We start from the raw sequence: 27619 nt of genomic DNA, 5'->3' as shown, positions 1-27619 counted from the left end.
TTCTTGCTGGGAATTTCACTGTAAACTCCTTTCATAAATTGCAGATTTAAACGTGGCATTGTCATCCAGATTTTATGCACATTTATTTGATTTACATATGCTGAGTAGTTCCTAATTGTGTGATCAGTAAACAGCACCTTGGATGCTTTATATATTTGAGAATTGTTCAGAACCACAGAAACTCAATTTCATAAGTGAACAAGGAAGTGAATTTAGTGGGGATAAGTTACATTGGGTTCTATTATGATATGCAAGGTTTCTCAACCTCAACGCTATTAACATTTTGGCCCAGATGAGTCTTTATTGTGGTGGGCGGTCCTATATAGGACCTATAGGATGTTTAGCAGTATCCATGACCTCTACCTATGAGATGCCAGTAGCAACCCCCATGCTGTTATGACACCACAAATGTCTCCAGATGTCCCCTGAGGTGAGGTTGGGGGTCAAAATCACCCCTGGTTGAGAATCATTGATGATAAAAGAACCCCTGGTGAAGTACATTCTAGACTAATGGAAAGTGATTTTTTTCATTTTGTGGATTATCTGTTAGTATGTGCCCAAAGAATGGAAATCAATGCTTACTGTGCTTTGGAACTAGATAATTCCTTTTTGTAGCCTGTGTGGCCTGAAACAAGTTACCTAACCTCTCAGAGTCTCAGTTTCCTTGTCTCTCTGATAAGCATAAGCGAGCAATACCCTGAAAAGCCCCTAGTATGATGCCCGGGAAGTGGCGGGCGTGTATTGAATGCTAGTGGTTCCTCCCCCAACTCTTCCTCCTACTCCTTGTTCCCCAAAGCCTGGGGTGAACACAACCAAATGATATGCACTACGAATAGCTTGGTGGTTTGTTTCCAATTTTTTCCTTCCATAGAACAGATAATCAGGAGCTGACATTATATCCAAACCTTATGTGAGCTTTGGAGAAGGGAACTGCCTAAGTCAGCTGTAGATAAAGGAGAATCTGAGTCCTCAGCCCTCTGCGTTCATGCCCAATAACTACCAAATATAGGGAGGTGTCCACACACATTGGAACCATTCATCAGTTCCTTATTCTTGGTTCAATGTGATAAAACTGTAACTTGAGTAAACAAAGAGGCTGCTCACAGGTTGAGCATGGCCCGCCACCCGCACACCCCCAAAGCCATAGAGTAAACCTGGTGGGGGCCGGCCCGGTGGCACACTGGTTAAGTTCGCACATTGCACTTTGGTGGCCTGGGGTTTGCCAGTTCGGATCCCGGGTGTGGATCTAGCGCTGCTTGTCAAGCCATGCTGTGGCAGGCGTCCCACAGATAAAGTAGAAAAAGATGGGCACGGATGTTAGCTCAGGGCTAATCTTCCTCAAAAAAAACCCCAGAAAACAAAAAACCTGGTGGCTTAGTCAGCAACACTGGCTGCACCACTGCAGGTTGAAGAAGCCCAGACTAGGCATCATGGTGGGGGCGGGGGCACTAATGTGAGAACGCATCTGGTATCACCCAAAACCTGAAGGGTTTACAGAAAGAACATATGGAAAGGTTTATGGCCCTTATTTTCATTATAAAGGCATTATAACAACATCACGAACCATTTGGAAAATGGGGGAGAGGAGGAGGAGATCACCCAAAGTTCTAACACTCAGTACAACTGTTTTGATTTTATATATTTACTTCCAGGCCTGGTTCCTGCACACACATGATTTCCCTTGGCTGCAATGATTTCACGCATAGTCTTCTCCAAGCTCTTTCTCCCCCATCTCACACTAGATCACAAGCATTTTGCCTTGTTCTTACTGTCTTCACACTTTTCATATTTAATGACTACAGAGAAGTTATTGGAAAAGATTTTCCACAAAGTAATTAATTAACTCCCATTATTGAAGAACACTTGGCTTCTGACTTTGCAATTATAAATCATTTAGCCAAAAAAAAAAACAGGTGTGCATATAGCTTTTTCCCTTTTAGGATTATTTTCTTAAGATAAAGTCTCAAAAGTGGGATTAACAGGTAAAAATCTATGGACTTTTTATAGTTTTAAATAGAACATTGTCAAATTATTTTAAAATACATTCTGATTATAAAAGCTATTTGTGACTTGTTGCAAAATATTTAGAAAAATATAAAGAATAACACAGGGGCCGGCCCGGTGGCACAGCGGTTAAGTTCGCACGTTCCGCTTCTCGGTGGCCCGGGATTTGCCGGTTCGGATCCCGGGTGCGGACATGGCACCGCTTGGCACGCCATGCTGTGGTAGGCGTCCCACGTATAAAGTGGAGGAGGATGGGCATGGATGTTGGCTCAGGGCCAGGCTTCTTCAGCAAAAAGAGGAGGATTGGCAGTAGTTAGCTCAGGGCTAATCTTCCTCAAAAAAAAAAAAAAGAATAACACAAAAGTCACCCATAATCCTTTAACTCAACTGCTGCTAACATTTGCTGTACTTCCTTCCAGTCCTTTTCCCCTGAGTCTGTAATACATGCAACTATTTTAAACCCATTTTATTATAATATTATCAGGACTAGGCTTCCTAAATGAGCAGATATATATGGTACTAGCCTCAACTAAGATAGTCAGATGATTAATTTGCATCGGCGTACTAAAGCGGTCTCGTGAGAGTGTAAAGGAGGGCTCAGGGCTGCCCTCATTGCTTCAGTACATCCACCGCCGCCTTCGCATCATCCGCCACCTTTTAAATGCCACCTACGTGGCCTCCCTGCCAATAGGACTCTTCTCTAGCATTCCTATCTGATCCCATGCAGAGGCTGGAGCCTGGCTGATCCCATGCAGGGGCTGTGCTCTAAAGTCAAAGGATAAGAGATCTGTGAAGTGTAGTCAACTTTACCTTCAAAAACCCCTTAGGAAGGCCCCAGTTGGAGAATAATATAATGCCTCTCTATAAGTCCAACCAGCTAGCATTTCCTTCAGTGTGGGAACAGATTGCTCTTTCTTCGACTGAGTGCCAGATGAAGTAGTTGGCTTGCAAACGTCATATTGTTTAAAACATACAACTCTTTAACACTAAATTCACACAGAAAGGCTCACAGAATGAGAGGTCAATAGAAACTGACCCTGATGGAAGAACAGCATCTTCCAGTCTCCACCTCACGTGCTCATTGGTGGAATGACGTGAAGAATCACCCTCACTATTTAAATTCTTACTTGTTCTCTCTCTTTCTCTCTTTCTTCCTCCCACCCTCCCTCCTTCTCTTTTATTTGTTCTAATTGCTTATAATTGCATGTACACCAGTTTAATACTCCTGTAGTAAGAGGCCATTAGAGTCATTCAGACTGAAGTGAACGTGGCTCGTGACAGAGAATTCTACCTCAGTAGGCAGCCCATTCCTTTTGCTGGATTCATTAGCAACCTCCTGTTGAGGTAGGACCTCCTTCTCTTCCAGTTCTGCTCATTCATCCCAATTGCATCTCCTGGAACAATGGAGAGCAGTTCTTCTCCCCCTGCCAGTGAAAGCTTTCCTGAATTTGTAACATCACTAATTCATCCAGGCGTTTTTGTTATGGGGTGGTTTCCAGATGCCTCACCTTCCTGGTTTGCCTTTAACGCTTGCCTCACTGACAAGAGAAGGCCTGTGGGTCTTGGGCAGAGCCAGTGGTTTTCCTCAGCCTGTTCACTGACTGGCTGAGCCGCAGTCACAGGGAAGGGAGTGGTACAGCGGAATGATGGAAGCACATCTACAGGACACATCCCCAGTCTCTGCAGTTCCAGCTCCAGCAGCATGCATCCCAGATTTATGGATGGCACCTAGTGAAGCAATGATGCAAGCCCCATGTGAAATCCAAGTACCTCATCATTTATCTGTGTTTGGGTTTGGTTTGAGGTTTTATTAATGACAGAGGATTTGATTAAACAAAGTTTACACTATAACCAACTCCAGCTGGATCTAAGCATCAATGGGAAGCCCCAATTCCCCTGATGTTGTCCTTTTGTCCCTTTCACTCACAATTTCTTTTCCAAGGCATTTTCTCTGAATCTGATAATGGTGAGGTCATTCAATCTCATTTATTTTAAGGGCCAGTCTGGCACGCCCAGCACAGCGACTCTGTGATGAAGGAGTTTTGTGTTGAAGATGTTGTGTACCCTGGGATGTGGCCTTATCCTAACCTATGGAGTGAAATCACTGTGTCATTCTGCCAAGGCAATGTTATCATTGGGTTTGGGCTCAAATTTGGAATTTTTCCAGCAAAAGTCATGTTCTAATAGACTGTTAATTGAAACATCATCAGGATTATCTTGTAAGGTTACCAGAAGCCAGTTCAATGAAATCTAGGTTTTTTTGGGGTGGGGGAGGATGGCTGATTATAGATGACTCTGATTGCCTATTGCTTGGGCTTTTTTTCTAGAGAAATCCAGGAATCACATCTCATCAGCACAGGCTGAAGACTGTGTCTGTTTATGATTTGCACAGGGATTTCTTCGACCTCACTAGAGCTGAAGCCGGGGCCGTCTTCAAAGGCTTCCCTCAACCCCTGTCTCTCTTCCATTTCCTTCTTCTCTGTTCCTTTGCCCTGGGGGTCTCCCTCTTCGTGCTCCTCTTGCTCTGCCCACTCCCCTCTGTCATTTTCTTGCCCTCTCTCCTCTCATTTACTGTCCTTGCTCTTTCTCCCACTCCCTTCCTGTCTCAGTTGCTTCTCACTATAGTTCCATCTTTCTCATTCCACTTCTTCAGTTTCCCCTTACAGTGACACCAGGTTTCCTAAGGGTAGGGCAAATCCCAGCTCACTTCATTTGTCCCAGTGCCTGCAGGTGTTGGGCTGGTCTGACTCCATCTGTTCAGGACTCATCCATTCATGCCCCACATACTCATCAAGCTCCAAGCTGATGGAAAATGAGATAGGCGTTTCTCCCTCTGTCCTTCACCTGGGCTCAGCCCCAGGCTGGCCCCTAATTGGAAGCAGCAGATCCAGCACCAGAGCCAGGGCCATCCTCACTGTCAGCATTACTCAGATCCCCCATGGTGCCGGTAGGGCTGGGGCCAAGCCACATAATTCATGGCTGGTGTGTGTCTGCCAAAATATCACTGTTAGCCTGTAGGTGACAGCCATTGCTCACTGGTGAAGAGCCTTCTTATGATTTGTGCCTTCCCGCTCACACTATCCTTGAGAAGTTAAAAGAAGACAGCGACCTTGTCTCTTTCAAAGAGAGTTTCTGAAGGCTGTAGGCTGGTGGGCTAAAGAGACTGCCAGATTTTCACCCCAGAGCTTAAAATGAAAACCACCAGTCTGCTGCACACAGCAGCGTGATTCCTGATATCAAACCATTTACTCAATTCACTATGGCAAATCAGAAGGAGGTGCTTCTCTTCTGTCTAGGTGTCCTGTCTCTTTTATAGTGTGAGATTCTCATTCGTTAGGAAAAGATCATTGCACCTGCTAACAATGAGGACAACTATGTCTGCCTAAAAAGAAACACTGATGGTAACTCAACCTCCTCTTCTTTGCCTTTGATTCACTTCTGTTTTATGAGGTATTCACTTCTGAGAGCATGAAGCCTGCACAGTTGAACCCTGACTGAGTACTTCACATGGTTCTGGGAAGTAAAGTCAGCAAATCACAAATTGAATCCACTTCTGAATGCTCATCCACCAAGGACCCTTGACATTCGATCTCTTTGCATTCCTGTTCAGGGTTTATTGCTTTCCATCAGTCCCATAAACCAAAGTCAGAGCTTGGTAATTTCTTGTTTTAGAAAGTGACAAACAGAGCAGGCAGAGAAAACATTGTATATTTTGGACTAAAAATGAAATCATTAGGGTAAGTTTCTATTCTTGGCGACTGGAATTTTACTCTGGTTCTGATTATGCTCAACAAAGATATTGTATTCGATATTTTCCTGTAAATGTATGAGATGGTTTTCTATTGCGTGTCCATGAATGGAAATACTAACAGACTCCACTTGGCTCCATCAGCCTCTGGCATGGTCTTCACACCCAAAAAACCAATCAATCACATCCCAGCCCAGAGTGAGTAGTTCCTGTCTTGCCTGTGGGTTTTTTTTTTCACAATCTCATAATTAAGAGTAAATCTTATCCAGAAAATGTGTGAGAGTAAATGGAATAGCCCCATTCCAGTATTCTATAAATTGCTCCGTAAGAAACAACTGCACATTCTGAACATCTGTCTTCCATGCCTACATTTCTGTTAGAATAGTGGGTCTTTCCAGAATCTGTTTCTTGGTCATTAGAGTATTTCGGTGAGGAGGGAATATGGTCTGTGAGCTCCCTCAACGTGTAACAAGGAGAGTCTCGTGACAGATAAGTGGAGAAGTCAAGGTATTTTATAATTAGAAAATCAGCACTAGATTTTTAAAATAAATTAGGTAAATTCAAGAATAGAAAATACATAGAATCTCACCTGTACATTATCTGTATCACAGAAGCAGAAATCGACCCTTAATACAAAACCCAGACGGCAAAGCTATTGTTCCTTTGAACGTTCAGATTTGTGAGCAATCTAGAGTAGGGTGGAGAGATGTGGACCATAGAGCAAGAGACCTGGGCTCTTGTCCACCATGCCGTCCACTAAGCAGTGTAACCTTGCACTTCCCACTTCATGCTGAGTTGAGGTTTCCTTTTCTGTAAAATGGGGATAATGCTGACCTCAGAAGATTTTTAATAGGTATTGGAAAAGATAATATATAGAAAGCCCTTAGTAGAGTGTCTGACACATAACACACAATAAATGTTATTTATTATTAGAGGTAGTAGTTGTATTGACTTCTTCTAACCCACAGTTTATCCTAGTGAAGTACTTACATATTGTAATACATCATGTTACATTACATTTAATTTTACACCTAAAATATAGGTAATTCTGTCCTTATCACTGCCTCTCAGATAGCCTAAGGGAGAGGCCTAAGGGAACTCTTGGAGGATTTCTATCCCACCCCCTCCCCTTCTCCCCCAAAGCCCAAACTCAAACTTGCAGTGTTGGCGTACTCAACAACATGGCCCAGAAGGAAGAAGTTCCCCACTCAGTCTGAACAAGTGGCTGAGGAAGAAGTGTGCCAGGGAGCTGACCAGGCCTCCTCCTGGGACAGGCGACGGGCCCTTACTCCCGCTGGCACAGAAGGCCCAGGGGACAGCCATACTCAGGGCCAGGCCTTTAACTCCCAGGGAACTCCCCTCTTACAAGTGGGAGCCAATCACTACCATGGAATCAGACTAGTCAGAGGAGCCTTCTCTGGAGGCTGAGGGGAGGGGTCAGGAGAACTTTCCCTCCCTGCAGGGGCCTACACACAAAGTCCACTTGTCTTCAGAAATGAAGAAATAGAAAAACTCAAAGGTGGTAGCAAAATTCATGCACTTATCCTTAACACATTGTATCAGGCAAATGGAAGAACCTGTGTCATTTTGGAGGACCAAGGTACATATTCCTTATTTATCATTTTCAGTGTATGTGTATCTTCTGTAATGTCCTTGTGACAGTCATAGATATTCCTCTTTTGAGATAATTTTATCAAGGTCTAAACTGGATGATGTCAGCTACATTATTGGAAATAAAAGTTAACAACAAAAAAATCTCAGGAGAAAGAAAGGAAAAAACAGCTTCCAGAATGAGTGCTAGAAAATAGTATAATGGATTATCCATGAAAGTGGGAATATTGATTTCTAGGCCAGACTCTATTCATCACTCATTTGGGAGTTATTTGGACCTAAACAATTCATATAACTACTCTGGAAGAGACTAAATGATCCCCAGGCTGGGCTCTCTTCTGGCTCTGCTGATTCTGTTGACAGCCTAAAAGGAGACTTTGGAAAACATTGGTCAGACTTCCTGACTCCAGAAAGTTCTTTGGTGTTTTGGGGATGGTGGTGATGGTGATGGTGTTGATGGAAGTGAAGATGGTGATGGTGGTATTGATGGTGGGGGTGGTAATGGTGATGGTAAAATGGTAGAAGTGGTGATGGGTGATGATAGGATGGTGGTGGTGAGAAAGTGTTGGTACAAATGATGGTAGTGATGATAGGTAGTGGTCGTGATGTTGGAGGAGGTAGTGGTGGTGATGGCGATGGAGGCAGTGATGGTAGTTGTTGGAGATAATGTTGCCATGCTCTATGGATCTGAATAATAGACTTGACTTGTGTAAATGCTATGATGGATTTGAGAAGTGGGCAGAGAGACATGGGGCACTTAGATGCTAGGACTTAATGAGCACAAGTGCACAGAGCTTTTGGTTCTGGTCTCTGCCTATAGCCACAACACATGCCTTTCTAGGTGATTCCTCTCTTGGGGACAACACAAGCAAAACAAACATGCGTAGGCAAATATACAGTTCTACTGGTTGTGAACTTTTTGGTTTTTGTTTGTTAAATTTTTGTTTTTATTTTTAAATTTTTATTTTTTTATCTTATAAAAAGTTTGAATCTATATTTTGGGAATATGGAAATCAGGTCTGCGGAGAGAAAGAAAAGTAGAACCAATTTTTTAAAAACCTGGGGCTGTAAGCTCTGGACACAGACGGGTAGATACAATGTGGCAAAGAGGAGAGCCCTTCTTACACAAAGTAAAACCAAAGTCTGGTTTCGGCAGAACTTAGACATAGCATAGGTCAATGCACAATCACTCAGGATGGGTAGGTGCCCTGGGGCAGAGGTGGGAGCTGGAGCCGGGCCTGGTGGCTGTGGCCCAGAGGGAGCTGGGGCAGTCTGTCAAGCGCCCTCTTTCCTGGGGACCAACGAGGACACTCTAGACCAGACATGGAGACACCAGTGCCTGGAAGGCCCTTGGAGGTGCAGCTCCCTCCACAGACAGAGGCCTGGTGCCAGGAGCAAGGCTGATTCACAAAGAATGGAGTGAAATGCTAACAAATGGTTTTCATTATCATCACACAGCCTCCACCCTCATTCTGTACCTGTGTGCCTTTTTCTTTCTTTTTCTCATCTTTTCGTGGGTTGTAACTAAACAATGAGGTGATGGCCATCCCAGTGGATTGCACAATGTAACCAGCAGCTGAGTTGGAGCATAGCTTTCTCTAAAGAAATTCTGGGCAAGAAAAATAAGATGGAAATAAGGAGGAGTTGGTTCTGCATATCACCTGTGGATGCCTTTTAGCGCTATGTAATGAAGGCGGAATGAGGGTCCTCTGAGAGCTAAGATCCTTCATTCCGAGGCAGCACACCTGCCGGCCCACCAGCAGGGCATTCTCCTTAAATAAAACACCACATCATCAAAGTGAAAGGGGGGCTCACCTAGTTATCCAGGAATATAAATTGGGACCACTTGTTATTTCCCAATATAATAGGAAATACTGATTTACTTTGAATACAGTAGTGCAGCTGTGTGAAGAGTTTTCAATTCTTTAAGTTGCCTACTCTGGGACATCCCCATGGATAGAAAAAGACCCAAGACCTCAAGAAGTTAACAATACAGCAGATGCCTAAATTTGTCACAAATCCCTGGCTAACTGAGCATAAATTGACCATGAGGATAACTCCATGTTGTGTTCTCCAGTGATTCGCTTTCCCTCTAAGGCAGCACCTACCCTAAGCAAAGATGCTGTTAACTCCACAGGGCCTGGCAAGTTTTTGTGATAGTCAAGGAGCACTGTGCTCCCCAAACCATAAGCATCGCTGGAGCAGCTTCCTCTCTCCCACTGCAGCGCGGCTGAAGAAAATGGATCATTTCAAAAACAAATGTTTCAGTTCGTTACTCAGCATCTTTGCGGCAAGTGATTGCACATAATCGCCCCACAGCTGCAGACTGAGCATTCTCCACTTGCTCAGATGGGGCCACTGAGCATGTGTGTGGCCAGCCATTCCAGCCAAGATTGGGACATAAAGCAGGATCTCTTCCTGCCAGAGAGAGCCAGACTGGCACGGGATGGACACGAGGCATCACTTTCTATTCTGCGCCCAGCCTACCAGTAACTCCTTGCCTGATTTTAGCTGAGTGTCTTTAATGATGTTAGTAAGAATAGCTAATATTTATGTAGCATCAACTAGGTGCCAGATACTGGCCTAAATGCTTATTCTATTTAATCCCCCCAATAACCCAGTGCGGAAGGTATAACTATTCCAGGTTTTGAGAGGAGACACTGATATGCAGAGAGGTTAAATGACTTGCTAAAGATCACACAGCTGATAAGGGGTGGGGCTGAGATGCAACCTCAGGGCCTCAGTTGGCCCACCTGTCAAGGGGAGCAGCTGGACTGCAGAGTTACTAGTGGCCCTTTCTTAACAGCTCTAACGGTCTCCACTATGTAAAATAACAAATGACATTCTAAAATAAATTAGTTTATATTTCTCTGAATCTTAAACACCCAAACTTAACTCTTTAGAAGCAACAGGATGAGTGGCTGGTTTCTTTGTGTTTGTGTGTGTATGTGTTGATTGGATGGGAAAACTGTCTGCCCTCATCTTTGGAATTTCTAATTACGCTCAATATTCTGCGTCCCTGGAGACAGATGCACTCTGTGGGTCTCTTGTTAGCTCTGGAGTGAATTTCCCCAGTGCAGAGTCTCTCTTTTGTTCATGATGTCATGGGCAAAAAAACCTAAAAGAAGAAACACTAGAAGATTGGGAATTTCCGAAATATAATTATATGAGAATCAAGTGACTTTAGAAGGGACAGCAGGTTTTCATCTCCCCTGACCTTTCCTCCTAAGATAATGAAAGAGCTAGACGAAACTCCTTAAAATAAGCTTAAAAATGCCCGTCAAATAGCCCTTCATTATAGTTAACCACCCTGATGGCATTCCGACATCCCCGTCAGGCGTATATGTTACTGTGTGGTAGGAGCCCATCTGGGACTGGGAGAGTTAGAGCCATACATAGGAAATAGCTAAAATAGCACAAAGCCCCCTGACAAACACACTTGGAAATAAATTCTTCATTTCCAGCTCTTATCTTAGCCTGGGGTTACCTAGGATTTGCATGTACTGCATGCCTGGGCAAAGCTGGGCTGAGTTATCTCTTTCATGCCTTGAGTCAGATTTTCTGGGTGTGAAGTCAGCAGACAAGCCAGGAAACGTCAGCAGAGAAGAGCAAGGGAACTGGAGTTACCGTGGCAGCTGTCACTCCAGAGTGGTAGGGAGAGGAAAGGCAGCTGATGTGTCCTTGGGACTCGGTTTCCCCTGTGACATGTTTGGTGCTGGCTCCCTTGTGATCTGTGTTTTCTTGGATACAAAGTGGTTGAGGTGCAGTGAATTTTGCAGTGAAACTAAAGTCCAGCTGCTCAAACAGAAATGGGCTCTTCTCATGGACACTTTAATGAGGAAGGGTGGCATTTTACTGGGATCCTTACGTTCACGTCCCATAGCTCATCCCTTATCCCTCTTTGATTGAAGGATGGACTGCCTGCCTTTTTAAAGCCCTAGGCACTGTGTGTCTGTTAAGCCAGGATTTTTCCTGTCTTTTTCAGGACTGTGGATCTTTAGCTTGTCTTAATTTCTGAAGTTACATCTGAATTGCATTATAGACTTATATGTTGTAACTTTCTTGACCTATTGCTTGGAAAACATACCACACACTGAGAGGAAAAGGCTAGCTCAAGGAGAACTGAGGACATTTAATCCTACAAAGCAAGTAGATTAAAGGGTTTGGATCCAAGTTAGCATTCACTGGCAACGTTTTGTTTTCATTCATGTGTTCCATCCCAGGTGGTCATCTGAGGTCTGTGGTGGGCTGGAGACCTGGATAGGTGCTGAAATTATCAAATATCGTCTTTGACTCCAACCAACCTGAGAGTCCCCTTTTTTCCTATACTTCTGTCTGTTCTTAGTCCCAAGTATGGGGACAACAGGCAGGGAAAGGCAAAAACGGAGCTGAAATGGATCTTTTTCTTGTGGCTTAAGGATCAGCCAGTTGGAACCCAGGAGATGTTTTCTTAGGGTCACAGAAAAGTTTGAAAAGTATTGGATTGTTTTTGGCACTCAAATGTAGATTATAGATGTATCATTAGTATTACTAAGCTGATGGGCTATACTATAAGGACTGTTATTTAGCAGTGCATTCTTGCAAAAATCTACTGCCCTCAACTCTGTAATGGAAGGCTGCTGGGTGTTTAATGTGGTGGAAGATAAGACAGCTCATATTGTAGTTACCCACGCTATGAAAACCTCTCTGGGGTATTGGCATTGCACAGCTCCTGAACCCAGTCAGGTAAATACCATGCAGATTGTGGCCAGCCACACGCACCAAGAGGCCACGCATGTTCATAGCAAATGAATTCTGAACTCTTTGATTCTGAAGCTCAAGGTCAGCCAACCCTGATGGTTTCTTCCTTGAGCTGCCTGACTCTCTGGGGAAATGCTACGCAGGGTTTTGTAATTTACCTCAGAATCTGCCAAAGAGCCATAGGACCATTTTTCTTTCAGAGAGATGAGATAAGGCACTTTAGAATTGTTAGCATTGAAACTTTCAGTGAAAAAGAATAGTGATTTTGCTGAACCTTAATGTCTTCCTAAGTCCTTGGTGCCAGATGCACTGTTTTCCTATTGGATGTGCCAAAACCACTAAATAGTTAAAACATGTCAAATCATCTCAAAATGGCCAAAATTGAATTTTTTTCCCCAAAGAAAGAGCTTCTAGTCAGCAAACCTCACAGTCATATTCCATACTAGAAAACTTCTGATTAGGCTAAAAATTAGGGAAAAAGACTTGCAATGCAAATGACTTGAAATTTTCTCTTTTTGTATAGGCTCAGAGTAAGAAGTAACAGAGAGAGGAGAGAATTAAGGACTGAGAATTAAGCAATGAAAATCACAGCAACAGCACCAACAATTATTATTATGCCCTCAACAAGATGTTGTTAGTGCCCAACATTCCTAGTGAGGTTTCCCAACTCACAGAATTCTAGCTGGTGGAAGCTACGAGAAAAGAGGCTATAGTTCATGCCAGCTGCTCCAGCATCTTTGATGTGGTGTAAGCTGCTCTTAGAACTAGCCATTGCTTCCAAGCATATGCAAGGAGTGGTCCAAGAGGTCATTTTTGGTCAAGCATCTCCAAATCTTTGGGATTAAAAATGTCAGCAAATAATCCTTGGGCTTAATCATAAGCTAACCATAGCTCTGACACCAAAGAGCATTTTAAGTGGCATGAAAGGAATAAAAGAAAAACTTCCAGTTCACAAATGTCAATTATATCTAGACAATTGGGGGGGTGAGAAGGGTAGGGAAGACAGGGACAATATCCTCCAGAGAGTCTGCAAGCTATATTCTCACACTTTCTGGTTGCCTATAATGTGACCACTCTGCACTTTACATTTTCTGAGATATATTAATTTCTTGATACTTTCTCTTAATTGCTAGGTCATCAAAGCCAGTGTCAGGCTTCCCGCTCATCCTTACAGCAGTGGTTCTCAGCCCTGGCTTTTCCTTGGGATCACCTAGGGAGCTGTATAAAATGCTGGCGCCCAGGCAGCACTCCAGAGCAGTTGAATCAGAATCTCTGGAGGTGAGACAGGCATCGGGAGTTTGGAAAGCTCCCCATGTGATTCCGGTGTCTGGCCAGGGTTGAGACCCACTGCTGTAGAGCGTTCAGGGGGTGGAGGGCAGCAGAAAGTGGGAGCCAGGAGGTGGCTAGAATCTTCCACAAAGTTTGAGTGTGGAGGACTTTGGAGGATGCTGATTGACAGTTAGCAGGTTGCAGTAGCTGCGGTTGATGTCCATCACTCTCTGATAAACCACCAGCACAGACTCAGACAGTGCCCTTACACTGGATATTGATGGAGTTTGAACCGTCTAAGCTTCTTGGCTGAAATTGACCAAAATATCAATTTTAAGAAAATGAAGGGGATGCTGAGGCAAGCATCAACAGAGAGAACCATATAAATAGGCCTAACATCAGGGGGTTTTCAGAAAAACTTCTAGCTCTCGCAGACTCAGGGCTGGTTGGACAGGGGTTCCAGGGTCGTGGGTCCTGGGAGCATGGTCTAGACATTAGGTTGACTACAGTATGGAAAGTTATAGTCGAGCTGGCAGCCCACAGCAGTTGACTAGCTCTGGGTTGGCATCCTCTCTTTATCCTAGATCCCTCACCCCATGGGGAGGTTTCAGATAGAAGAGGGCCAGAGTGGGACCCTCTAAAGCAGTGATTCTCAAACTTAGGTGTGCATCAGAATCACCATAGGGATTGTTAAAGCACAGATTACTGGGTTTCACTAAGCATTGCTAGGTCTATGGTGGAGCCTCAGAATTTGCATTTCTAACAAGTTCTGAGGTGTTGCTGATACTTCTATGGACCACACTTTGGGAATCATGCTTTAAAGCCTGAGACCCAGGCAAGCCAGGGTCATCTGGGTCTAGAAGAGGTACACCAGATTTCAGTAGTATCCCTTTGTGAGTGTAAGAAGGAATAGAACCTGGTCCTGAGATGAGCTGGGATTTATTTCCATGCATTTATAAAAGGGTAAAAGCTCTCTGATTAAGTGATTACCCCATGAGAACAGACAAGATTTCAAAAATAGATATGCATTTGGGTTGTTTGTTCCTAATATCCGTGCATTTGAAATTGGTGATATTTAAATTGGATTTAATTTTAGAGCCCCAACCTTCATTAGCATGAGACTAAAAACAATGACAACAATATCTGTGAGAATCATTTAGTATTTCAGTATTCTGGATGAGGAATTGCTCTCTCCAGTAGCAAACTACCTATACCTACACTGAACAAGAGAAGGCCAAAGGCACAGGATATGCAGACAGCCTCAAATACAACAATCAGGCATCCAGAGGTTGTTGGCAAGGGCCCGGGTGTGCACCAAAGTGGCTTAGACCAGAGGTTGCAGATCTATGGTCAGGACCCTACTGTGGTTGGTCTAGAGCTGATCCCCCATGAAGTCAGGTCTGCCTAGGAGTGGTGGAATTTTTTATTTAGATCGACCTTTTCTCTCCTTCATCATCTACATTGGAGGCCATCCTGGCTTGTAGTGGAATATATAGAATATTTCCAAAGAGAGTCACTCTTGGTTCCCTGTTTGTCCCATACATTAAAAGTGAAGGCTTTTGTGTCCTATGGGGAGTAACAGTCAGCAGGCAGGCCACAGCAATGAGCTCTGCCAGCTCATAAGCACCTACTGCTGTATAAGGCCCACCACATACTCTGCTCATCCTCCCCCAAAACCTGCTACTAGGCCCTGTTGGACCTCTAGCCAGTTCTTGATCTCTGCTCTCTGTGATGCCTTTCTTTCCTTTCTTCCCTGATGCACTCCTATTCATCCTTAAAAACTCCACTCAGACGTTACTTCCTCTATGAACATATGTCTCTGGCTTATCTGGCCAGATAGGACTAATTCCTCCCTTCACTATGTTTCCACATCACGTCAAATATACATCACGCTGATCACATTGTGCTTTAAATCCTTGTTCATGTGCTTGCTTTCCTCACCTCTAGATTATTTGCTCTTGGAAGTTAAGTATTATGTGTGTCCCTAGCACCTAAGACAGTGGCTGGCACAGGCCTTGCAAGATTAGTATTTGATTAATTAAATAAATGAACTCCAGTGTTTGGGTGAAGGAAAGCACTCCCTAAGCACCCAGTAGGGATGCAGGCTGGAAAACATTAATGCTCATAGAATCACACACGATACAGCTGGAGGAGACCTTAGCTACCATCTCTGCCGGTTCCTGTCCTGTGGAGGAGGAAGCTCAGAGATGCTTAAAGTTACTGAGCGACTTGCCTAAGAATCAGAGCCAATTGGCCCAGGATACAAGCCTGTGGGGTCCAGGCTAGTGATCAGTCAGACTTGGCCAAACACCCGGATGAAGGGTTTGTGGACTAGATCAGATCCTCTTTAACATGAGCACTGGAAGCAGACCGCATAATGCCCACATCTTACCCAGGGGGACATGCTGTCCTCCCTTTCCTGTGCTAAATCCAACCCTGAGAGAGCACGAAAATGTTCTTTGCCACAGAATCAAACCTTTTTTTAGGGTGTTTAAGTTCTCATCTCTAGGCCTGAACCCCAGGTGAGTATTGGAAGGTTTTTCTGGTACTTCTGTGGAAAAAAGGATATTTTGAGCAGATTGGGTAAGGAAGATGAATGGAAACATCCTGGTCCTTAATGTCATGATTTCTGGCAGCAGGAGAATCATCTGGAGGCCCTTTCTACCTCCCTGTCCTCCAGCTCCTTTGTGTGATTAGGGACATGGGGGCCACAGTGGCTTCATTGACATTTGCTTCTGTAGTGCAAGATGAGAGGAGGTTGAAGGAGGATAAGTGCTGGGGGTCCACACTGGAAAAAGACATGATTGGGAAAGGGGATTTTGGAGTTGGAAAGAGAATATAGACAGGAAGGATAAAGATGTCATTCTAGAACTTTTGGGAGGTGGGGGAGTAGAGGGCACCTCACCCTACAAAAAGTTCTATGATAGACATTCATTCATTCATTCATAAAAAATGTCATGTCACTCTCTTGCTTAAAACCCTCCACTCCCTTCCCAGCACCCTTAGGGACAGAACCATAGCTCCCAGCTGTGTCCCTGAAGACCTGGCTCCTTCTATTTCTCCAACTTATTTCCTAGGTCTCTTCCCTACATGCTCAGCAACCTTGACTTGTTTCTACCTCAGGGCCTTTGCGCTTGCTGTTCTTTCTGTCTGGAATGCTCTCTCTCTCATTCCTTCTCATCCTTTATATCTCAATTTGAAGGTCACTTCCTCAGCTTTCCACTGAGCCCCCTGTCTGCAGGAGCTCCTCGCTGCACCCTGCAGTACCCTCTATCATCATACCCCATGTGTTTCCTTCATGGCATATGAAGAATCTGAAGGTAGCTCGTTTATTTTCACAAGACTGTAAGCTCCAGGAGAGTAGAGCCCTTGTCTGTCTTGTTCACTGCTGTGTCCCCAGCTCCTAAAACAGTGCCTGGCATGTAGTAGGTGCTCAGGAGTGAAGCACCTACATACATGAGGTTTATACAAGTGAGAGGAGAAGAGAAACCTTCTATTGCTTCTAGGAACTACAACCTAAAATTGAATAGAATTTTTTTTTCTCATTTTATTGTCTCCATAGCTTCTGATTCATAAAATCTGACTTTTGGCATGGTTCTCAGAGATTCACATCCTACTTCAATAAGAGCTCTCTGTTATCCATCAAGTGGTCCTGTTGACTTATTTGCCACCGTTACTCATCTGGATTTTTATCAAAGTGCCAACTTGTTCTCAATTGTCAGGACTTTTTCTTCTGGATCTTAGGCTGATCCAGAGTTGGGTTTACTACATCTGCATGTGTGTAACGTACAGAATAATTTCCATTTTGATGCTGGACTAGGGGTCTTCTGGAGCAGGACTCTGGTGTGGGACTGGAACCACCTACATTGGGTGTAAGATGAGCCAGAGACTGTGTCCAGGCAGAAACCAAGTGCTTTGGCACAAGAGTAAGAGGCAGGTGCCACCATAGGTCTGTGTAAGATCAGCCCCTGGCAATTGTGGGAGCTAGACTCCAGGTCTTTCCTGGGCCCTGATGCTGGCGAAGTCCCAGAACTCAGGGAACGGGGTTTGTCCTGTTGGCACATCCCTCCCCTCCTGCCTAGGCCACAGCCATCCGTCCCAGGCAAAGTGCCCATCTAATGACAGTTCTCTCCTCCCACAGAGTCCTGGCCCGTGGTCGTGCAGTACAGGGGGTTGGATGGCATGCTGGACCCAAGCTCAGCTCAGCGTCCGGGCCCATTAACGGCTTTTCCAACGGAGCAGCTTTCTGTCCTGGCCACACCAAGGTAAGCTCTTAAGGGACATCTGTCTCACCAAGGTTCCTAGCTCTGGAGCTGCCAGGACAGCTGGAAATGAGGCCCAGGCTGAGGAAGGAGAGTCAGATCCAACTGCTGGTCATCGGGGGCCTGGGGTGGCTCCTAGTGATCCAGCACATGTGGCCCTCCTAGCCAGACTGGGAGAGGAAGTCCCTCATGCTCTCAGGCTGGCCCCACAACATCCAGGACTGTGTTAAGAGTCCGGGCTACCTACCTCTAAAGTAATAGAACGCAGGGCCTCCAATAGACAGAGAGCATCACTCAGACCCTCCACAAGCTCCCAGGCTGTCTGAGCAGGCAACCTTGTGAGACGGGAGGTCCTTGATCACTCTTCATGCCTTTGGCCATGGGGTGGAGGGTGGGGAGAGCTCTAGATCTGGAGACAAAGGCCTGGCTCTGAGTTCCACTTCCACCAGCTGTGTGCCCGCAGTTGAGTTATTTGTTCTTCCTGTGTCTCTATTCCCTTCTCTGTAAAATGGGAATAATAAGGCCTACCTCCCAGGTTTGTTGTGATGGTTAATGAGACAGTTATGCCCAATAAATGATACTGCTGATAATTATGATTTCACCTCATTCATTTGAAAATGTGTCTCTAAGAATTCAGACCAGTAGATTCTTTTCCCATTCGGTCCTGGAGTAGGCCAGTAAATCTACAGGTGCCTGTCCCTGCCAGGGCTTTCTGGCCGCATAATTCCATCATAGGCATTTTAACTACTTTTGGATCAAGTCCACTTGATATCCAAAAACCTGATAAACCAGATATAAAAACAATTAAATATCCAGATGTTCCCTGGTCTCTGGATTTGTGGCCTAAGGAAGGTAAACTTACAGTCTATTGAAGGGAATTTTCATTTTGATGTTGGTAGTTGAGTAAATGCATCCTGGAACCCACCAATTACAGTGTGTGTGCGGCCTCAGGCCTCTCTCCTCTAGAAGGTGCTGAAGCTCAGCAATGCCAAGCACCCACGTGCAGAGGCTGCCGTGCATAGCTGCATAACCCCAGGTCACTTAGGCTCCCCAAGGCCCATGTCTCTCCTCTGTAAAGTTCAAGGATTGAACTAGATTAGTGGTTCTCAAAATGTGGTCCCTGGACCAGCAGCATCAGTATCACCTGGGAACTTGTGAGAAATGGAGATTCTTGGGTCTCACCCCAGACCTGCTGAATCAGAAATTCTGGGGATGGGCCCAGCAGTTTGTGGTTTAACAGACTCTCCAGGTGATTCCAATGCACTGAAGTTGGAGAACCTCTGGTCTTGATAATCTCTGATGTCCCTTCCAGTCCATGCTTCTCCTAATAAATCCAGCCTGGGAGATGCTAGCAGAAGCACTGGACTCTGTCCTGTCAGTGGCTTTCTCTTTTTCAGCCTTAGGAATACCTCCCTGGGGAGCTGAGGAGCCATAGCATTCCTCTTACCCTCCACACAGTCCCTGACAGCCGAGAGAGTCCGAGTCTTTACAACTGAAGACAGCAGCCAGTTTACATTTAGAGCGGCGGCCAAGTGTAAAACAAGAAATGACCCCTGACCCATTCTCATAATGTGGCGAGTGAGATGGAGGGGGAGAAAGAGAAGGCTGGATTTCCTCAGCCACAAGAATTCTCTCTCTTGCTAACAGTTAGTGACCCTGGTTCATGATCCAGTCTCTAGCTTGAGAATCACTAACAGCTCTTGGCACCATTCCCTCTAAGGCAGGAATTATCTTACTCTCTTCTCCAATGCACCTGTAAAGGCACAGTTGGCAAGGCTCCCAGGGCCATCAGCCCTCCCAGCCACGATGATTTGGGCCAGTTGCTTAGCTCTGTCCAGCAGCTTCATCACCTATCCAGGTGAGGCCAGAGTCTGTGTGAAGATCGTTCACCTGGTGCAGGAAGTTTCTCTTATTACTGAAGTGTGTGAACCACTGGAAATCCACAGAATGTACCGCTGGCCCAGGAGAGGCCAAGAGAGTTGGGCGGCCCATTAGTAGCTGGATTTAAAGGCACCAAACTGGTCCCCACACTCAGTCATTTGTCTTCCATTCTGAGTAGGAGCAGGACAAATAAAGAATATGTTCCTTCACATAAGCTCCTAATTGCATCTTCCCCAGCTAATCCTTCAGCTCGCAGACGTCTGCTTAGTGAAGCCCCACCAAGGACTGTGGTCTCTTCAGGAGAAAGACTTCAAAGGTTGTTTTTAAAAACAAATAAATAAAACTCCTCTCCTGGTTACCTTTAGCCAAGGAGAGAATGTTCTGTAAACTGTGCTTTGTGTGTTATATCACTAGAATAGAGAAAACAGCAGTTTTTTCATTTCTTTTTTAAAAAGAAAGACTTGTTAATTTAAAAAGATTATAGGGACACTATTAGGAGTAAGTCAAATACTTAAAAAAAACAAAAACTTTTTAATCGGAAACCCACATGGGAGATATATTTGCAACATTTTCAAATCTTAATGAAACAATCTGTCCATGACACAGATCTCCACTGTGATTAGATGCCAGCTCCCACATGTCATCTTGACAGTGAATAGAGAAGCAGCATTAGACTTTAAGAACTTCGTGAAGTCAGTTTGGTAGTGCCAGGCAGAGTGAAAAGTGGTGTAATTGCTTAAACTCAAAGAATGTCAGAGTTGAAGATACCACAAGCATCACTGCTCAGTTGGAGAAATTAAGGAGCACAGAAGGAAGGAGACTTGTCTGCACACTCACTGAGTCTTAGAGGTGGAGCTTCCTGCAAAGCCTGGACACAACAAAGATGAACAGGATGCTTTTCCGCCCTCAGGGAGTTTGCCCTCTAGGAAGGAGGAGAAGAGGAGAACACAGCTGCAATAAGAGACCTTTAAGGAAATGCTTGTAGAGATGGAGAAGGGAGAGAGTTTGTCTCTTTGAAAACAGGAAAAGCTCCCCAGTGGAAGTGACATTTAAGTTGGGTGTTAAAAGACAACAGGAAGGACTCCAACCAGCAGAGGTGTAGAGCAGAAAAGACGCAGGGAGGGGCAGGGGGAGTATGCCTGGCACAGAAGAGTCTGAACCAAGAGCCATGGTGGGGGAGCACAGAGCAGGCACTGCCTGTGAGAAGTTCTGGTGCCTGGAATGCAAAATATGTGAGGGCAGAAGAAGGAGGGCAGGGCCTACCTGCCAGGCTGAGCAGCCCTACTGGCTCACTAGACAGCCGGCTCACCACCGGATCCTTTGAGCAGGAATGACGTGATCAGAGGAGTGCTTTAAGAAGTTAAATGGGGTGGCTAGGGATAGTAGGCATTGGAAGAAGAGAGATACGGATCCAGGACATCAGGTGGGAGACACTCCATGACCTCATCTAGGAGCATAGAGTTGAAAATGGAAAGTGCAGTTTCAAGAGATGCTACTGAAGCAGAACCAGAAGGGCTGGATGGAGGGCACAGAGGAAAGAGCAGGGTCCAGTGATGAGCTGGCAAAGAAGGAACGGTGGTTCCAGTGACGAAAAAAGGAAAATGCAGAGAAAGGTGTTTAGGAGGATGGGGAGAGATGTTCACAAGAGATGGTAGCTGTGGAACTCCTTTGTAGATCATCAAGTGGCCCACAGTGGGGCTGCTGCTGTAGTAAAGAGGAAGAAGAAGGGACGATGATCCTAGTGAGGATTGTGAGTATGAAGATTTGGTTTTGGATGTCTTGCGTTTAAAACGTCAGTGTCCATGGAGAGCTGCCCATCAGGAAGCTGGAGGTTCAGAACTGGCTTTCTGAAGAGCAGCTGGGCTGGAGATCCTGGCATGAGCATCAGATACACAGGAATTTCAGGTGACTCATTAGAAGAGGATGAGCTCACCAAAGTAGAATGAGGTAGGATCCTCTGGCAATGGGAAAGAGGGAGCAGTATGTCCCTTCTTGCCATCAAACCCTGAAATTTTAGGTTTTTTTTCATTTCCCTATCCAAATTCCAAATGTTACTAATTTGGATATAAAGGGGTGAATTTCAGTTTTGCTTCTTCTCCGTTCATCTACCTGATGAGAGGTATCATGTGCTGAGAAGCAGAAAGAAATGAAACCGAAAAAGAGCAACAGTAAAAGGCTTGAATTCGCTGCCAACTGGATGACCAGTTCTCTAAGAGTTGGCTGGAATTGTCTGCAAGATTGTGGCCAACAGAACCAATGGTGGCCAAAAGCCTGGATGCACCACTGCCTTCTCTGCATGGCCGGCTAGAGAATTGGAACAAACACAAACATTTTCAAAGTAACCAAAGAGAAAAGAATTTGGTGGCTTTATTCTTGGTATCTCACCAAAGAGCTGTCTATTTCCAGCTCAATAAAAGTGTAGTACTGACAAGAAGAATGCTTCACTTTAAAACAGATGAGGAATGCAGCATTTGGCCATATGCACAAAATCTAAAAGAAACCTGCGTCTTGGTGGGAAGAAGGCAGATGGTGAGCTTCTCTGGCCGTCCCCATTCACTCTTTCATCCATTCTCCTTGTAGTTTTTGAGGACCTACTACATACAGGTAGTATATGCAGGTACATACTGCACATGGCCCCAGAAATACTTAAATGCAAATGGCACAGCTAATAAAGTGCTCTCAGGGAGACAGACATCTAGATGATTATCCACAGCACCAGGAGAGGTGATAGGGCTGTACGCGGGTGGCAAGGGAGGTACGTGCCAAAGGATGGAGTGACTAGCTGTGCAGGGTGAATGAGACCCAGCTCTGCCCTCCAGGACCTTAGAGCCAGTGGGGAGACAGGCTTCAATCAGTATGCTTTGCGAGAAGCCTGACAGAGGTAAAACAATGTGCTATGAAGAGACATGGATGGAATGTGCTCAGAGAGTGAGTAAGCAGCAATATAACCGAAGAAGACAAAGTCTTTGACCACAGAGGATTAGAATGACTCAGATTTTGTGAACACCTATTTAATCCTATCCATAACCCTCTGAAATAGTGTTTATTGCCCACTTTTTATCAGTGAGGAAACTAAGGCTCAGGAAGATTGAGTGACTTCCCTTTGCTAACGAATCACTGAGCTAGGAACAGGTTTTCTAACCCCAGATCCAGTGCAGAGTTCTTTTCATTACACTGATTTAGTAGGAGAGAACACACACACACACTTCTCAAGTTGAGAAGGGAAAGAGATCACTTTTGATGGGAGTGATCTGAGAAGGCCTCAAGAAGACAGTGGTATCTGTGCCAGACTGGAGAAGTGGGCAGGGAGCAGAATGACCTGTGGGAGTTGGGAGGAGAGATGGGGAAGGGATAGAACTGGAAGTTTGAACACCCTCTACAGGGGACACCTCTAACCCTACCAAGAAGATGTGGGGAAACCTCACAGAGGAGGTGGCATTTGATGCCGTGATGGTGGTGACTAGGAGCTTACTAGAAGTGAGCTCAAGAGCAGAGCTGGCTGCACAGTTACTTTACCCAGGGGGTGGTCGCTGGTGGGTAACCATCATGCAGTGTGGAGCCCTGTCTGACACATGCTCAGAAGGGGCTTATACTGCCTCTTGGGGACAGATGGATTTATGCCATTTGGTCTATACTCACATAAGATCAAATAATAAAAAGAAAAGGCATGTTTAGGAATGAAAGAGAAAGTCAGGGAGGAAGGAAGGCCTTCCTACCCTACTGGCTCAGTGAGGGATCAGGTTTGGATCCTATTTCTCTTCCAGTTTTCGTTAGTGACTTTAGGCCTGTTAGTTAATTTCCTGTGGATCACTTTCCTTGTGTATGAAAGAAAGATGACAAATCCCAACCTAAGTCACAGACTAATGAGAAATTAGAAGTGAACACATTTGAAAAGTTTGAAAACATCACACAAAAAGGAAACATCAGGATTGTGTTTATATATGAAGCTGGTGCCTGATAGATGGACAGGCTAAGATGGTCCCAGAGCCATATGCTTTTTTGCCAAACATGATGCTTCATGGATTCGTTACAAGGGGTCATAGTCCCCAGATGTCAGAGCTGACAGTGCCACTGCCTGAAGAGGGTATGTTCAGTGCTAAGGATTCGAGACAGGTCTGCTGGAGCCCTTCCTACTTGCCTTCCCAGGGGAGTCAAGCCATTGTGCTGGGAAGAGGTGTCAAACTCATGCTACCTGCCTCCCCAGCAGAGAGAACTCAAAGGATTCTGTAAGTGATGCTCCCACGTTCACACCATGCCACAGGATGGAATTTCAGGGGCTCTGTGCCTTCCTGGAAAAGCCCGCCCCAAGGATGGGGTGACCATACCTCTAGGTCGTCTGAGCCAGCCCTGTGTGTGCCTGCTGTCCCAGTGTAATTGTAGCTAGCACCCCATTTCGTGCTGGAAAGTGTCCCAGTTTGAATGTTAAATTCCACGGTCACCTGCCCATACACTACTAGGTGAAACCTCCTTGTGAGCCTCTTGGGAGGTCAATTCTGAGGGACCCAGAAACTGCCTGTGCACAACACTTAGTCCTCCGTGGAATAATCCTCGTTTCTGTTTCCTTCCAGGTGCATAGCGTAATGTCCATGTTGTTCTACACTCTGATTACAGCTCTTTTGATCGGCACACAGGCAGAACCCCACACAGAGAGCAATGTCCCAGCAGGACACGCCATCCCCCAAGCCCACTGGACTAAACTTCAGCATTCGCTTGACACAGCCCTCCGCAGAGCCCGTAGCGCCCCAGCCAGGGCGATAGCTGCAAGGGTGGCAGGGCAGACCCGCAACATCACTGTGGACCCCAAACTTTTTAAAAAGCGGCGACTGCGTTCACCCCGCGTGCTGTTTAGCACCCAGCCCCCACCTGTCGCTGCAGATACTCAGGATCTGGACTTTGAGGCCGGGGGTGCCGCCTCCTTCAACAGGACTCACAGGAGCAAGCGGTCTTCCTCCCACCCCGTCTTCCACAGGGGGGAGTTCTCCGTGTGCGACAGCGTCAGCGTCTGGGTGGGGGATAAGACCACCGCCACGGACATCAAGGGCAAGGAGGTGATGGTGTTGGGAGAGGTGAACATTAACAACAGTGTATTCAAGCAGTACTTTTTTGAGACCAAGTGCCGGGACCCCAATCCCGTGGACAGCGGGTGCCGGGGCATTGACTCGAAGCACTGGAACTCCTATTGCACCACAACCCACACCTTCGTCAAGGCGCTGACCATGGACGGCAAGCAGGCTGCCTGGCGGTTCATCCGGATCGACACGGCCTGTGTGTGCGTGCTCAGCAGGAAAACCGGGAGAAAAGCCTGACCTGCAGGACAGCCCCCGCCCTCCCCAAGCGACCCCTCCACACTCTCCTGGGCCCCTCCCTACCTCAACCTGTAAATTATTTTAAATTATAAGGACTGCATGGTAATTTATAGTTTATACAGTTTTAAAAAATCATTATTTATTAAATTTTTGGAAGCATCCTGTGTGCTGGCACTCCAGTCATTTTTCCCAGTGTGACCCTCTGCTAGTCTTGGGACAATGCAGGGTGAATTGTCTGCAGCCCCCCTGGCTCCCTCTCAGGCCCATGTGTAACCCCCAACCCACCCCAGCCCACCCTGCACCTTCAGGGAAGGCTAACTGGTCTCAGATATTAACCTGAGCCGGGCATGATTAGGAGGGAAGTCTGCTGGATCGCAACTTGGTTCTGCATTCCAGAGCCAGAGCTCCCTAATCCTCAGATTACCCGCCCCACAGCCTGGATCCTTGCGCCTTGATTGCTTCACTCGGGGAGGTTCAGAAGGCAGACCTCTGCCGGGCACAGGGCTGCCCCGACCTCAGCGAGGCCCAGGCCAGGCTCTGGAGGGAGTCACTGTGTAGATAGGAGGAGACTTGTACCAAAGACCTGTGAGGCTGGCTTGTTTTTAGGGGAGCTCTGCTTTTTGCTGAAAAGCTGTCTGGAAGAGTTGTAACAAAATCGTCTCATGAGGCCTGTCACGGTAGATCTGATTTCATGTTAAGATTGCCTTAGTACTAACGACTGGTCCTCAATTTATCCTCCAGTGGCTTCCTGCAGAAAGACTTCATTACCCAAGAAAATATTAGGGCTTCCAACACTCCTGCCACCCACTAACTGCCCCACAGCAACCTCCGATGGCCCCATCGTCGGCTTATAATCAGGGGAGCCAGAGACGTACCCAGAAGGAATTTTGAAAACTTTTTTATTCCTAATTGGATGATTTCCACAAGTGACCAAAGGTGGACCGGGCCCAGGGACCTGCAGAGAAGATGGTGGGCGGGGGAGGGAGAAAAGACAAAGATAAGTGGACTGAGAATCAACACAAATAAACCAGGGAAGCTGCGGGGGGGAGCTGGGCCAGGCCAGAAGGGAACCCTGGCCTCCTGCTTCACTCTGACAGGGGAAACCCAACAGGAGAGAGAGGACGGGGTGTGGGGAAGGGCAGGACAGAGCAGAGAGAAGAGGAAGGTGTGTCATCTCACCTTTACCAGCATCAGCATCCTCTGGCCTCCAAGAAATCCAACGACCCTGGGTTGTTTGTTTTCTTTGTTTTGGTGAGGGGGATGTCCTCATCAACACTGGAGCAGAGCTCCGCCTAGCCTCAAGCTCCCTCCTGCCCCTGCCATTTCTTGTGTGTGTATGTGTGTGTGTGTGTGTGTGTGTGTGTACTTTCCCCGAAGGCACACTTTTTCAGCCCAGACTTACACTGAAATGGAAATTTTGCTTCCATACCTGTCCCTTTCTCCCCAGGGTGAAATAATCTTTTATGAGAACAGGCCCAAATTGTCCCTCTGATAAAAAAAAAAAAAAGCCAATGGGCATATTCATTCCTCTGTAACTGTCACTCTCCCCACCCCACCCCTACCCCAGCCCAAACGGGGCAAATTCGAAACGTAGAGAGTTTGGGCACGAGGGATGTTTGAGCAGGGTGAAAGCGTGATGAAATGTGCGCTGTTTTTCCAATCAAAGCTACTGCAATTGGAATAAAGATTTATATTCAAGAAACACCAACCAGAACATTCTGTGCTGAGATACTTGGTCAGATAAGGGCAGGAAAGGAGCCCTCCCGCTGACCTGTGTCAGTGGCTTTCTACTGGGCTCCAGCGCCTGTGGCCTCAGCCTTCCTGGCCCCTCGTACAAACAGTGCCTGGAGGCCCTTCCTCCTGGGGCTGGATGGGCCTGCTGGTCCTGGAGGTGGTGGGAGAGAGCTGGGGAGGGAGGCGTTTGGGAAGCTCCCAGCAGGGACGGTCTTGTTAGTGAGCAGCTCCGCCAGTGTGCAGAGTCTGGAGAGCTACTCCTCCATGGCAAGACACTGGGCAGCTGAAACATGTTTTGGACTCTCCTGGGCTGCCTAGAGGGAGGATGGAGGCTGAGCGTTGGGTAAGAGGAGGCCCCCCTCACCCTGCTAACCCCCAGCCTGCCCCAAAGGCAACATTTGCTCAAGGCGGAGACTCTGCAGTCAGCGTGGGAGCCAATGTTTTCACACAACGCGAGGGGATATCAGTTTGGCTGAAGCGAGTTGGAGCAGTCCAAAAACAACCCAAGCCTGGTCGTTTCTGCAGCTAGGACTCTGCCCCGCTCACAGGGGGCACCTCTGGCTTCCAGACCCACCCAGGCTGCCCCACCAAGAGGCCAGCCTGGGTCACAAGAGCCCCAGACACTTAACATGTTGAAAAAAACAGCTCGAAACTGCCTGTGACGTCCTGCGGAGGAGTGGCAGCTGCGCATCTTCGCTTGCTTCACTGAGGTTTTCCACCCAGGGACCCGAAAAGCCCAGAGGGTCACAGCAGATCCCTCTCTCCTCAGCAGCCTCCTTGACCAGATGGTGCCCCTCCAGCAGGCCAGAGAAAACGAGTGCAGACCCTGGCTCAGTCCAGCCTGATGCAGCCCAGCTCTCCTAGCAAAGCTCAGGCTCGCCTCAGCTTGAAGCAAAACTCCTGGTTCTGGGAGACGAGAGCAGTATGGTGCCTGACTCTAGTTTATGTTCCAAGGCTGTCCCTCTGACCTCGCCCCTCCCCCAACCAGGGCACCAGCCTCCCCGTGTCTGCTTTCCCTCCTAACAGGAGACCTATAATGGGGATGCAAATGTTCAGCAACAAAC

General features: G+C 46.4%; 1 protein-coding gene across 7 annotated transcripts in view; it reads left to right on the top strand.

Moving 5' to 3' along the window:
- NGF (nerve growth factor) overlaps positions 1-24985 on the top strand; it is a 149975-nt gene extending 124990 nt beyond the window's left edge. For 6 of the 7 annotated variants that reach the window (XM_070487124.1, XM_070487122.1, XM_070487123.1 and 3 more), the window contains 2 exons: positions 17514-17637; positions 24084-24979. In XM_070487124.1, the coding sequence (XP_070343225.1) occupies positions 24096-24821 (726 nt within the window). In that variant the 5' untranslated portion in view covers positions 17514-17637; positions 24084-24095 and the 3' untranslated portion in view covers positions 24822-24979. Of the gene's footprint in view, positions 1-17513; positions 17638-24083 lie in introns of all 7 variants that reach the window. The other variant, XM_070487126.1, reaches the window with a different exon arrangement.
- Positions 24986-27619: the final 2634 nt, after the last annotated feature.

This window comes from Equus asinus, chromosome 16 (assembly GCF_041296235.1).
Source record: "Equus asinus isolate D_3611 breed Donkey chromosome 16, EquAss-T2T_v2, whole genome shotgun sequence".
NCBI classification, from domain to species: domain Eukaryota; kingdom Metazoa; phylum Chordata; class Mammalia; order Perissodactyla; family Equidae; genus Equus; species Equus asinus.
Note: the sequence above shows the minus strand (reverse complement) of the source record. Positions and strands in the feature narration are given on the sequence as shown.